A 14,189-nucleotide genomic window follows, 5' to 3' on the forward strand; every position below is an offset into this window, starting at 1 on the left:
AAGCTACCTTCAAGTAGCTGTTTCCAGTCCACATTTGCTAAATCCCTCCTCAGCTTAGCAAACTTGGCCTTACCCCAATTTAGAACTTTAACTCCAGTTCTATCTTTGTCCTTTCCATTATTCCTGTTCTGTATTTGTTCTTTTCCATAATTATGTTAAAACTAACTGAATTACGATCACTACCCACAAAATGCTCTCCCACTGTCACTTCTTCCACCTGCCCAGCTTCAATTCCTAAAACTAAGTTCAGAACCATGCCTTTTTGTTGGACTTGCTACATACTGGCTAAAAAAGTTCTCCTGAATGCACTTCAAGAATTCTGTTCCATCCACTCCTTTCACACATGGACAGCAGCAGTTCAAAAGGCAGCTCAGCACCACCTTCTCAAGGGCAATTAGGGATGCGCAATGAATGCTGTCCTTGCCAGCGATGCCCACATCCCATGAATGAATAAAAAACTATGCCAGTTAATATTGGGGTAGTTAAATCCCCTATTACTGCCCTGTTATTTTTGCACTTCTCAGAGATTTGCACACATAGTTGCTCTTCTAACTCCCTCTTAATGTATTGATAAGTCATCCCAACAGCAAACGCTGGCAGATTATTTCACTGTGGGGGAATTGGGGTGGATCTGGCATTCCGCAGGCAACCACAACCCCAGCCTCTGAAGACATCCAGTTCCACAAGAGATCTGATGCAGGGAACCTTCACCTTAAACTGGACTTACAGTGACAGCTAGTATAAGAAATGGAAAATATCGCACAAGCAACTTAGGGAACGTTACATGTGTACATATCATTCCCTTTTGGAGGTTTATCAAGTGGTGTGTATTGTTTTCAATAGCAGTTTTGTTCATTTTGAAACCTCCCAATATTTCCCATTTCTCTCTTGTTTGGCATGGTCCTATGGGTGCCAGCAGCCCTCTGTTACACATTCTTCATGAGTGAGCCTAATGCAGCAAGACTCAGCAAACAATCAGATTACAGGGATCTTGACCCAGCCAAATTCCATGCATGCACCCAATAACAGGATAGGGGTGAGTGTGCAAGAATCAGGTCAATTTCGGTTCTGTGAATTATAATCACTCCTACCGCTATCCAGCGGAGATCAACTGATCCAACACACATTGCAGGTTTGAACCTAGCTCCTGAAAAGAATCCCTCAAATATATACTCACTCTCTGCAATTTGGACCAAATAAAAACTAATCACTTAATTGTGTACAATTCTTCGCATGAAACTTTAGGAAGGATGTCAAGGCCCTGGAGAGGATAGGAACTTTACCAGGTTGATACCAGGGATGAGGGAGTTCAGTTATGTGAAGAGATTGGAGAAGCTGGGATTGTTTTCCTTCATAGAGAGAAGGTTCACAGGAGACCAATTAGAGTTATTCAAAAATCAATTTTGATAGAGCTCCTCTGGCAAACTGTTGGTAAGCAAAGGTCATGGATTTAAAATAGTTGGCAAAAGAACTGGAGGTGAAATGATGAGAAATTTCTTCACAGTGTTAAAATCTGGACTGCACCACCTGCAAGTGTGGCGGAATCAGATTCCATAGTGACTTTCAAAGAGCAACTGGAATTGTAGTTGAAGAGGACTAATTTGCAGGTTATGAGGAAAAAGCCGGGATCTGGAACTAAATTGGCTCTTCAAAGGAGCCAACACAGGCATGGTGGGCTGAATAACGTTTTTCTGTGCAGTAAAATGCTATGACTCAACTAAGACTATCACAGCCCCATTGGCTCAGTTCACCATGCAGGAAGATTCCTGGTTCAATTCTTGGTCTGTGCTGCACTAGTTTCTGCGTGGGTTAACACTAAACGAGGGCAGGACCCAGGGCAGTTATGCTGCTTGCCTGTCCCCAGGTACTGAAATTCAAAGACTGCGGCCACTCGTAGAACAATCCACCAGCACATGGACAGCAGAGGAAAACTGCATCGTAATAGCAGCATTCAGCAGGGACTGAGGAGTAAGGAAGGCCACATCTAGAGAAAGTTTACTCTCTTTACCAAAGACATTTTCTCTTTCCCTCCTTTGCCTCTGAACTTGCGGTAGGGTATGCACGCTTGCGAACTGCTCCAACTTCAGCTGACACCACATCACTAGATGATGCTTGTAAGCCTGGACAGAAATACAGGATTATAAAATATGCATAGGTAACAATATCCAACAGAGAAAGAATCTTAGAAAGACTCTGTTCATTAAAATTTGTAGTACAACTGTGTGAATGGTCCAGTAAGTACATAGTTTACACTGATTACATTCAACAAATATTGGTCTTCGGATCTCTTCCATCTTAATTGGCACTATGTCAAAATAAACAGCATTTTGTAAATGCGCAGTAAATTCAGTTTCCAAAATATTGCCATTGAACGTAAATAAACCAATGCTGCTCCAACTGGCAGTTTAACGTCTTTACTCTATTTAAACACTGCCCTCCTGAAACTGCATACCAGCACCCAGTTAGCAGGGACATTGGACCATCCAATCCCCAGATCTCACTCAATTTGTCACAGCCAAGCACTTGGAAAGCTTCAAGACCAGCTGGAGCTGAATGCGACCACTTGTGGAGCTCTGCCTCGCTTCCACTGTTGAGCACTGATGCTCCACCTACCTTCTCACACGATGGCCAAGATCCAGAACTGGACTTACATGAGGATTGGTACCATTGGCTAATCACTCCATACAACAGTTCATTTGATAATACAATCGTGACACTGTTGGGCACCAGTAGGGCCTGGTTTCTGAATGCAGCTGCACCTTTAAGCACCGAGTCCTCCAGGCGCTCAGACATCTCATCCAGCTGCTGCTCGTACTGTGGATCAGAGAAATAGTGCTTTGGCTCGGCGAGCTTGCGCTGTAATCGTTCCAATCGCTTCTGCTCCTTTTCTGTTTCCCGTTCTGCCTGCTTCTTTATCCATTCAGCCATACTGTACAAAGAAAGCAATGAAGAAATTATTGCAGGCTTCAACTTTTCGAGCATCATGGTCACAGTGGCAAGTTAAGTTGCCCCTCCTCCTCTCCTGTGCCACTTGTACACGATTACATGAGTAAAGCAGCTCTCTGGCATATCAAAAAGTGCTCCATTCTTGAGCATCCAAAGAAAGTCTAGAATCACTATCTGAGGACGTTGTAAAACGCTTTACAGCCAATTTACACACAGCAAGCTCCCACAAACAGCAATGAGATAACTACCGGGTAGACAGGAAAAACTATTCCTAGTAGTTGATGGTACAAGGACGAGGGGGCACAGATTGAAGGTTTTGGGCAAGAGATGCAGGGGGATGTGAGGAAGAACTTTTTTACGTAGCGATTGGTAATAACCTGGAACACTCTGCCTACGAGGATGGTGGAAAAGGAGATGATGGATAATTTCAAAAGGAAATTGGATAGGCACTTGAGGGAAATTGACTTACAGGGCTACGGAGATAGTGCAGGGGAATGGGACTGATTGAATTGCTCGACAGAGAGCCAGCATGAACTCTATGGTCAAATGGCCTCCTTTGCTGTAATGGCTCTATGGCTGCGTTTAGTGAGGTTGGTTGATGGAGAGACATTGGCCGGGGCACTGGGGAAAACTCCCCATCTCGCGTTCAAAATTGTGCCATGAGATCTTTTATGCCTTTAATGAGATGGCAGACATGACCTCAGTTTAACGTCTCATCTGAAAAACGTCATCTCCAATGGTGCAGCATTCCCTCAGTACTGCACGGGACTATCAGCCCCGATTTTGTGCTCAGCCTCTGGAGCGGGGCTTGAACCCACAACCTTCTGACTCAGAGGCGAGCGTGCCACGGCTTAGAACTAACCCTCAGGCTACAAACAGGTCGCACACAAGAAGCGGTCCATTTAGTAGTGATTCATTTTGGTAGGATGGACGAGGAAAGACAATATAAATTAAAGGATTCAACACTAAAAGGGGTCCAGGAGCAGAGGGACCTGGAGGTGTATGTGCACAAATCATTCAAATAGTTGCTCCTGGCTCAGTGCACAGATGTTACAGAAACAGCAAAACTAACTTGGTTATTTTCTTCCCTTCACCAATTCCACCCAAATACCATGAGTCTGGACCATGACTTCTGTAAATGCAGCAAGAAATTGCAGGTGCCAACCCACTGTATAGTAGCAAAGTGTCAGCTCAAAGCAGGGAAGGGAAAGAAATGAAAATTGGCAAGTAAATCCATTCAGCCCAATACTGTGCATGACTGAAGGGAGTCCCAGTCTAAGACTTTGTGTCATCACTGAAGGTAGTCCCAGACTAAGACAGCATGTCATTCCTGACGACTGTCCCCAGTCGGATACCCTGTCATTGGCGGAAACTGACCGGAATCTAACACTATGTCATTAGGGAGGACTGCCCCCAGTCTGAGGATCATTATTGGACACTGTCCACAAACTAATACTGTGTGCCATTAGCAGAGACTGTCCCCAGTGTAATACTTTGTGTCATTATTGGACAGTGTCTCCAGTCTAATACTGAGGGTTATTATTGGACACTGTCCACAGTCTAATGCTGTGTGCCATTAGCAGAGACCACCCAGAGTCTAATACTGTGTGTTATCACAGACTGTTCAGTCTAATATTGTGTGTCAATATTGGAGACTCTCCATAGTCTAATACTGTGCGTCATTATTGGAGACTCTCCATAGTCTAATGCTCTGTGTCATTATTGGAGACTCTCCATAGTCTAATACTGTGCGTCATTATTGGAGACTCTCCATAGTCTAATACTGTGTGTCATTATTGGAGACTCTCCACAGTCTAATACTGTGTGTCATTATTGGAGACTCGCCATAGTCAAATACTGTGTGTCATTATTGGAGACTCTCCATAGTCTAATGCTGTGTGTCATTATTGGAGACTCTCCATAGTCTAACACTGTGTGTCATTATTGGAGACTCGCCATAGTCTAACACTGTGTGTCATTATTGGAGACTCTCCATAGTCTAATACTGTGTGTCATTATTGGAGACTCTCCATAGTCTAACACTGTGTGTCATTATTGGAGACTCGCCATAGTCTAACACTGTGTGTCATTATTGGAGACTCTCCATAGTCTAATACTGTGTGTCATTATTGGAGACTCTCCATAGTCTAACACTGTGTGTCATTATTGGAGACTCGCCATAGTCTAACACTGTGTGTCATTATTGGAGACTCTCCATAGTCTAATACTGTGTGTCATTATTGGAGACTCGCCATAGTCTAACACTGTGTGTCATTATTGGAGACTCTCCATAGTCTAATACTGTGTGTCATTATTGGAGACTCTCCATAGTCTAATACTGTGCGTCATTATTGGAGACTCGCCATAGTCTAACACTGTGTGTCATTATTGGAGACTCTCCATAGTCTAATACTGTGTGTCATTATTGGAGACTCTCCATAGTCTAACACTGTGTGTCATTATTGGAGACTCGCCATAGTCTAACACTGTGTGTCATTATTGGAGACTCTCCATAGTCTAATACTGTGTGTCATTATTGGAGACTCGCCATAGTCTAATACTGTGTGTCATTATTGGAGACTCTCCATAGTCTAATACTGTGTGTCATTATTGGAGACTCTCCATAGTCTAATACTGTGTGTCATTATTGGAGACTCGCCATAGTCTAATACTGTGTGTCATTATTGGAGACTCTCCATAGTCTAATACTGTGTGTCATTATTGGAGACTCTCCATAGTCTAACACTGTGTGTCATTATTGGAGACTCGCCATAGTCTAATACTGTGTGTCATTATTGGAGACTCGCCATAGTCTAATACTGTGTGTCATTATTGGAGACTCTCCATAGTCTAACACTGTGTGTCATTATTGGAGACTCGCCATAGTCTAATACTGTGTGTCATTATTGGAGACTCTCCATAGTCTAACACTGTGTGTCATTATTGGAGACTCGCCATAGTCTAATACTGTGTGTCATTATTGGAGACTCGCCATAGTCTAATACTGTGTGTCATTATTGGAGACTCTCCATAGTCTAACACTGTGTGTCATTATTGGAGACTCTCCATAGTCTAATACTGTGTGTCATTATTGGAGACTCTCCATAGTCTAACACTGTGTGTCATTATTGGAGACTCTCCATAGTCTAATACTATGTGTCATTATTGGAGACTCTCCATAGTCTAATACTGTGTGTCATTATTGGAGACTCGCCATAGTCTAATACTGTGTGTCATTATTGGAGACTCTCCATAGTCTAATACTGTGTGTCATTATTGGAGACTCTCCATAGTCTAACACTGTGTGTCATTATTGGAGACTCGCCATAGTCTAATACTGTGTGTCATTATTGGAGACTCGCCATAGTCTAATACTGTGTGTCATTATTGGAGACTCTCCATAGTCTAACACTGTGTGTCATTATTGGAGACTCGCCATAGTCTAATACTGTGTGTCATTATTGGAGACTCTCCATAGTCTAATGCTGTGTGTCATTATTGGAGACTCTCCATAGTCTAACACTGTGTGTCATTATTGGAGACTCGCCATAGTCTAATACTGTGTGTCATTATTGGAGACTCTCCATAGTCTAATGCTGTGTGTCATTATTGGAGACTCTCCATAGTCTAACACTGTGCGTCATTATTGAAGACTCGCCATAGTCTAATGCTCTGTGTCATCATTGGAGACTCTCCATAGTCTAACACTGTGTGTCATTATTGGAGACTCGCCATAGTCTAATACTGTGTGTCATTATTGGAGACTCTCCATAGTCTAATACTGTGTGTCATTATTGGAGACTCTCCATAGTCTAATGCTCTGTGTCATTATTGGAGACTCTCCATAGTCTAATACTGTGCGTCATTATTGAAGACTCGCCATAGTCTAATACTGTGTATCATTATTGGAGACCCTCCATAATCTAACACTGTGCGTCATTATTGGAGACTCTCCATAGTCTAATACTGTGTGTCATTATTGGAGACTCTCCATAATCTAACACTGTGCGTCATTATTGGAGACTCTCCATAGTCTAATGCTCTGTGTCATTATTGGAGACTCTCCATAATCTAACACTGTGCGTCATTATTGGAGACTCTCCATAGTCTAATACTGTGTGTCATTATTGGAGACTCTCCATAATCTAATACTGTGTGTCATTATTGGAGACTCTCCATAATCTAACACTGTGCGTCATTATTGGAGACTCTCCATAATCTAACACTGTGCGTCATTATTGGAGACTCTCCATAGTCTAATACTGTGTGTCATTATTGGAGACTCTCCATAGTCTAATACTGTGTGTCATTATTGGAGACTCTCCATAGTCTAATACTGTGTGTCATGATTGGAGACTCTCCATAGTCTAATACTGTGTGTCATTATTGGAGACTCTCCATAGTCTAATACTGTGTGTCATGATTGGAGACTCTCCATAGTCTAATACTGTGTGTCATTATTGGAGACTCTCCATAGTCTAACACTGTGCGTCATTATTGGAGACTCTCCATAGTCTAACACTGTGCGTCATTATTGGAGACTCTCCATAGTCTAACACTGTGTGTCATTATTGGAGACTCTCCATAGTCGAATACTGTGTGTCATTATTGGAGACTCTCCATAGTCTAATACTGTGTGTCATTATTGGAGACTCTCCATAGTCTAATACTGTGTGTCATTATTGGAGACTCTCCATAGTCTAATACTGTGTGTCATTATTGGAGACTCTCCATAATCTAACACTGTGCGTCATTATTGGAGACTCTCCATAATCTAACACTGTGCGTCATTATTGGAGACTCTCCATAGTCTAATACTGTGTGTCATTATTCAAGACTCGCCATCGTCTAATACTGTGTGTCATTATTGAAGACTCGCCATAGTCTAATACTGTGTGTCATTATTGGAGACTCTCCATAGTCTAATACTGTGTGTCATTATTGGAGACCCTCCATAGTCTAATACTGAGCGTCATTATTGGAGACTCGCCATAATCTAACACTGTGCGTCATTATTGGAGACTCTCCATAGTCTAATACTGAGCGTCATTATTGGAGACTCGCCATAATCTAACACTGTGCGTCATTATTGGAGACTCTCCATAATCTAACACTGTGCGTCATTATTGGAGACTCTCCATAGTCTAATACTGAGCGTCACTATTGGAGACTCTCCATAGTCTAATACTGTGTGTCATTATTGGAGACTCTCCATAGTCTAACACTGTGCGTCATTATTGAAGACTCGCCATAGTCTAACACTGTGTGTCATTATTGGAGACTCTCCATAATCTAACACTGTGCGTCATTATTGGAGACTCTCCATAGTCTAATACTGTGTGTCATTATTGGAGACTCTCCATAATCTAACACTGTGCGTCATTATTGGAGACTCGCCATAGTCTAATACTGTGTGTCATGATTGGAGACTCTCCATAGTCTAATACTGTGTGTCATTATTGGAGACTCTCCATAATCTAACACTGTGTGTCATTATTGGAGACTCTCCATAATCTAACACTGTGTGTCATGATTGGAGACTCTCCATAGTCTAATACTGTGCGTCATTCCAGGAGACTCTCCATAGTCTAACACTGTGCGTCATTATTGGAGACTCTCCATAGTCTAATACTGTGTCATTATTGGAGACTCTCCATAATCTAACACTGTGCGTCATTATTGGAGACTCGCCATAGTCTAATACTGTGTGTCATTATTGGAGACTCTCCATAATCTAACACTGTGCGTCATTATTGGAGACTCGCCATAGTCTAATACTGTGTGTCCTGATTGGAGACTCTCCATAGTCTAATACTGTGTGTCATTATTGGAGACTCTCCATAATCTAACACTGTGCGTCATTATTGGAGACTCGCCATTGTCTAATACTGTGTGTCATTATTGCAGACTCTCCATAGTCTAATACTGTGTGTCATTATTGGAGACTTGCCATACTCTAATACTGTGCGTCATTATTGGAGACTCTCCATAATCTAACACTGTGCGTCATTATTGGAGACTCTCCATAGTCTAATACTGTGTGTTATTATTGGAGACTCTCCATAGTCTAATACTGTGTGTTATTATTGGAGACTCTCCATAGTCTAATACTGTGTGTCATTATTGGAGACTCTCCATAGTCTAATACTGTGTGTTATTATTGGAGACTCTCCATAGTCTAATACTGTGTGTCATTATTGGAGACTCTCCATAGTCTAATACTGTGTGTTATTATTGGAGACTCTCCATAGTCGAATACTGTGTGTCATTATTGGAGACTCGCCAGAGTCTAATACTGTGTGTCATTAATGGAGACTCTCCATAGTCTAATACTGCGTGCCATTATTGGAGACTCTCCATAGTCTAATACTGAGCGTCATTATTGGAGACTCTCCATCGTCTAATACTGTGTGTCATCAAGGGAGACTCTCCATAGTCTAATACTGTGCGTCATTATTGGAGACTCTCCATAGTCGAATACTGTGTGTCATTATTGGAGACTCTCCATAGTCTAATACTGTGTGCCATTATTGGAGACTCTCCATAGTCTAACACTGTGCGTCATTATTGGAGACTCTCCATAGTCGAATACTGTGTGTCATTATTGGAGACTCTCCATCGTCTAATACTGTGTGTCATTAATGGAGACTCTCCATAGTCGAATACTGTGTGTCATTATTGGAGACTCTCCATCGTCTAATACTGTGTGTCATTAATGGAGACTCTCCATAGTCTAATACTGAGTGTCATTATTGGAGACTCTCCATAGTCTAATACTGTGCGTCATTATTGGAGACTCTCCATAATCTAACACTGTGCGTCATTATTGGAGACTCGCCATAGTCTAATACTGTGTGTCATGATTGGAGACTCTCCATAGTCTAATACTGTGCGTCATTATTGGAGACTCTCCATAATCTAATACTGTGTGTCATTATTGGAGACTCGCCATAGTCTAATACTGTGTGTCATGATTGGAGACTCTCCATAGTCTAATACTGTGTGTCATTGTTGGAGACTCGCCATAGTCTAATACTGTGTGTCATGATTGGAGACTCTCCATAGTCTAATACTGTGTGTCATTATTGGAGACTCTCCATAGTCTAATACTGTGCGTCATTATTGGAGACTCTCCATAGTCTAATACTGTGCATCATTATTGGAGACTCTCCATAATCTAACACTGTGCGTCATTATTGGAGACTCTCCATAATCTAACACTGTGCGTCATTATTGGAGACTCTCCATAGTCTAATACTGTGCATCATTATTGGAGACTCTCCATAATCTAACACTGTGTGTCATTATTGGAGACTCTCCATAATCTAACACTGTGCGTCATTATTGGAGACTCGCCATTGTCTAATACTGTGGGTCATTATTGGAGACTTGCCATTGTCTAATACTGTGCGTCATTATTGGAGACTCTCCATAATCTAACACTGTGCGTCATTATTGGAGACTCGCCATAGTCAAATACTGTGTGTCATTATTGGAGACTTGCCATAGTCTAATATTGTGTGTCATTATTGGAGACTTGCCATAGTCTAATACTGTGTGTCATTCTTGGAGACTTGCCATAGTCGAATACTGTGCGTCATTATTGGAGACTCTCCATAATCTAACACTGTGCGTCATTATTGGAGACTCGCCATAGTCTAATACTGTGCGTCATTATTGGAGACTCTCCATAATCTAACACTGTGCGTCATTATTGGAGACTCGCCATAGTCTAATACTGTGCGTCATTATTGGAGACTATCCATAGTCTAATACTGTGTGTCATGATTGGAGACTCTCCATAATCTAACACTGTGCGTCATCATTGGAGACTCGCCATAGTCGAATACTGTGTGTCATGATTGGAGACTCTCCATAGTCGAATACTGTGCGTCATTATTGGAGACTCTCCATAGTCTAATACTGTGCGTCATTATTGGAGACTCTCCATAGTCTAATACTGTGCGTCATTATTGCAGACTCTCCATAATCTAACACTGTGCGTCATTATTGGAGACTCGCCATAGTCTAATACAGTGTGTCATGATTGGACACTCTCCATAGTCTAATACTGTGTGTCATTATTGGAGACTCTCCATAGTCTAACACTGTGCGTCATTATTGAAGACTCGCCATAGTCTAACACTGTGTGTCATGATTGGAGACTCTCCATAGTCTAATACTGTGTGTCATTATTGGAGACTCTCCATAATCTAACACTGTGCGTCATTATTGGAGACTCTCCATAGTCTAATACTGTGTGTCATTATTGGAGACTCTCCATAATCTAACACTGTGCGTCATTATTGGAGACTCGCCATAGTCTAATACTGTGTGTCATGATTGGAGACTCTCCATAGTCTAATACTGTGTGTCATTATTGGAGACTCTCCATAATCTAACACTGTGTGTCATGATTGGAGACTCTCCATAGTCTAATACTGTGTGTCATTATTGGAGACTCTCCATAATCTAACACTGTGCGTCATTATTGGAGACTCGCCATTGTCTAATACTGTGTGTCATTATTGCAGACTCTCCATAGTCTAATACTGTGTGTCATTATTGGAGACTTGCCATACTCTAATACTGTGCGTCATTATTGGAGACTCTCCATAATCTAACACTGTGCGTCATTATTGGAGACTCTCCATAGTCTAATACTGTGTGTTATTATTGGAGACTCTCCATAGTCTAATACTGTGTGTCATTATTGGAGACTCTCCATAGTCTAATACTGTGTGTTATTATTGGAGACTCTCCATAGTCTAATACTGTGTGTCATTATTGGAGACTCTCCACAGTCTAATACTGTGCGTCATTATTGGAGACTCTCCACAGTCTAATACTGTGTGTTATTATTGGAGACTCTCCATAGTCTAATACTGTGTGTCATTATTGGAGACTCTCCATAGTCTAATACTGTGTGTCATTATTGGAGACTCTCCATAGCTAATACTGTGTGCCATTATTGGAGACTCTCCATAGTCGAATACTGTGTGTCATTATTGGAGACTCGCCAGAGTCTAATACTGTGTGTCATTAATGGAGACTCTCCATAGTCTAATACTGTGTGTCATTATTGGAGACTCTCCATAGCTAATACTGTGTGTCATTATTGGAGACTCTCCATAGTCTAATACTGTGTGTCATTATTGGAGACTCTCCATAGCTAATACTGTGTGCCATTATTGGAGACTCTCCATAGTCTAATACTGTGTGTCATTATTGGAGACTCGCCAGAGTCTAATACTGTGTGTCATTAATGGAGACTCTCCATAGTCTAATACTGTGTGTCATTATTGGAGACTCTCCATAGCTAATACTGTGTGCCATTATTGGAGACTCTCCATAGTCGAATACTGTGTGTCATTATTGGAGACTCGCCAGAGTCTAATACTGTGTGTCATTAATGGAGACTCTCCATAGTCTAATACTGTGTGTCATTATTGGAGACTCTCCATAGCTAATACTGTGTGTCATTATTGGAGACTCTCCATAGTCTAATACTGTGTGTCATTATTGGAGACTCTCCATAGCTAATACTGTGTGTCATTATTGGAGACTCTCCATAGCTAATACTGTGTGTCATTATTGGAGACTCTCCATAGTCTAATACTGTGTGTCATTATTGGAGACTCTCCATAGCTAATACTGTGTGTCATTAATGGAGACTCTCCATAGTCTAATACTGTGTGTCATTATTGGAGACTCTCCATAGTCTAATACTGTGTGTCATTATTGGAGACTCTCCATAGCTAATACTGTGTGCCATTATTGGAGACTCTCCATAGTCGAATACTGTGTGTCATTATTGGAGACTCGCCAGAGTCTAATACTGCGTGCCATTATTGGAGACTCTCCATAGTCTAATACTGAGCGTCATTATTGGAGACTCTCCATCGTCTAATACTGTGTGTCATCAAGGGAGACTCTCCATAGTCTAATACTGTGCGTCATTATTGGAGACTCTCCATAGTCGAATACTGTGTGTCATTATTGGAGACTCTCCATAGTCTAATACTGTGTGCCATTATTGGAGACTCTCCATAGTCTAATACTGTGCGTCATTATTGGAGACTCTCCATCGTCTAATACTGTGTGTCATCAAGGGAGACTCTCCATAGTCTAATACTGTGCGTCATTATTGGAGACTCTCCATAGTCGAATACTGTGTGTCATTATTGGAGACTCTCCATAGTCTAATACTGTGTGTCATCAAGGGAGACTCTCCATAGTCTAATACTGTGCGTCATTATTGGAGACTCTCCATAGTCGAATACTGTGTGTCATTATTGGAGACTCTCCATAGTCTAATACTGTGTGCCATTATTGGAGACTCTCCATAGTCTAACACTGTGCGTCATTATTGGAGACTCTCCATAGTCGAATACTGTGTGTCATTATTGGAGACTCTCCATCGTCTAATACTGTGTGTCATTATTGGAGACTCTCCATAGTCTAATACTGTGTGTCATTATTGGAGACTCGCCATAGTCTAATACTGTGCGTCATTATTGGAGACTCTCCATAATCTAACACTGTGCGTCATTATTGAAGACTCTCCATAGTCTAATACTGTGTGTCATTATTGGAGACTCGCCATAGTCTAATACTGTGCGTCATTATTGGAGACTCTCCATAATCTAACACTGTGCGTCATTATTGGAGACTCTCCATCGTCTAATACTGTGTGTCATTAATGGAGACTCTCCATAATCTAACACTGTGCGTCATTATTGAAGACTCTCCATAGTCTAATACTGTGCGTCATTATTGGAGACTCTCCATAATCTAATACTGTGTGTCATTATTGGAGACTCGCCATAGTCTAATACTGTGCGTCATTATTGGAGACTCTCCATAATCTAACACTGTGCGTCATTATTGAAGACTCTCCAAAGTCTAATACTGTGCGTCATTATTGGAGACTCTCCATAGTCTAATACTGTGCGTCATTATTGGAGACTCTCCATAGTCTAATGCTCTGCGGCATTATTGGAGACTCTCCATAGTCTAATGCTCTGTGGCATTATTGGAGACTCTCCATAGTCTAACACTGTGTGTCATTATTGAAGACTCGCCATAGTCTAATACTGAGCGTCATTATTGGAGACTCGCCATAGTCTAATACTGTGTGTCATTATTGGAGACTCTCCATAGTCTAATACTGTGTGTCATTATTGGAGACTCTCCATAGTCTAATACTGTGTGTCATTATTGGAGACTCTCCATAGTCTAAT

The 14,189-nt window shown here is 41.5% G+C and overlaps 1 protein-coding gene across 1 annotated transcript in view; it reads right to left on the reverse strand.

Annotated features, from left to right (window-relative positions):
- The window catches only part of sde2 (SDE2 telomere maintenance homolog (S. pombe)), a 70,145-nt gene that overhangs the window by 37,034 nt on the left and 18,922 nt on the right, over positions 1–14,189 (reverse strand). Inside the window, exons 4-5 of the mRNA XM_068027927.1 lie at positions 2,760–2,929; positions 2,009–2,120 (exon numbers count right to left, since the gene is read on the reverse strand). Coding sequence (XP_067884028.1) covers positions 2,009–2,120; positions 2,760–2,929 — 282 coding nt within the window. The remainder of the gene's footprint in view (positions 1–2,008; positions 2,121–2,759; positions 2,930–14,189) is intronic.

This window comes from Heterodontus francisci, chromosome 3, assembly GCF_036365525.1.
Source record: "Heterodontus francisci isolate sHetFra1 chromosome 3, sHetFra1.hap1, whole genome shotgun sequence".
In the NCBI taxonomy this organism is placed as follows: domain Eukaryota; kingdom Metazoa; phylum Chordata; class Chondrichthyes; order Heterodontiformes; family Heterodontidae; genus Heterodontus; species Heterodontus francisci.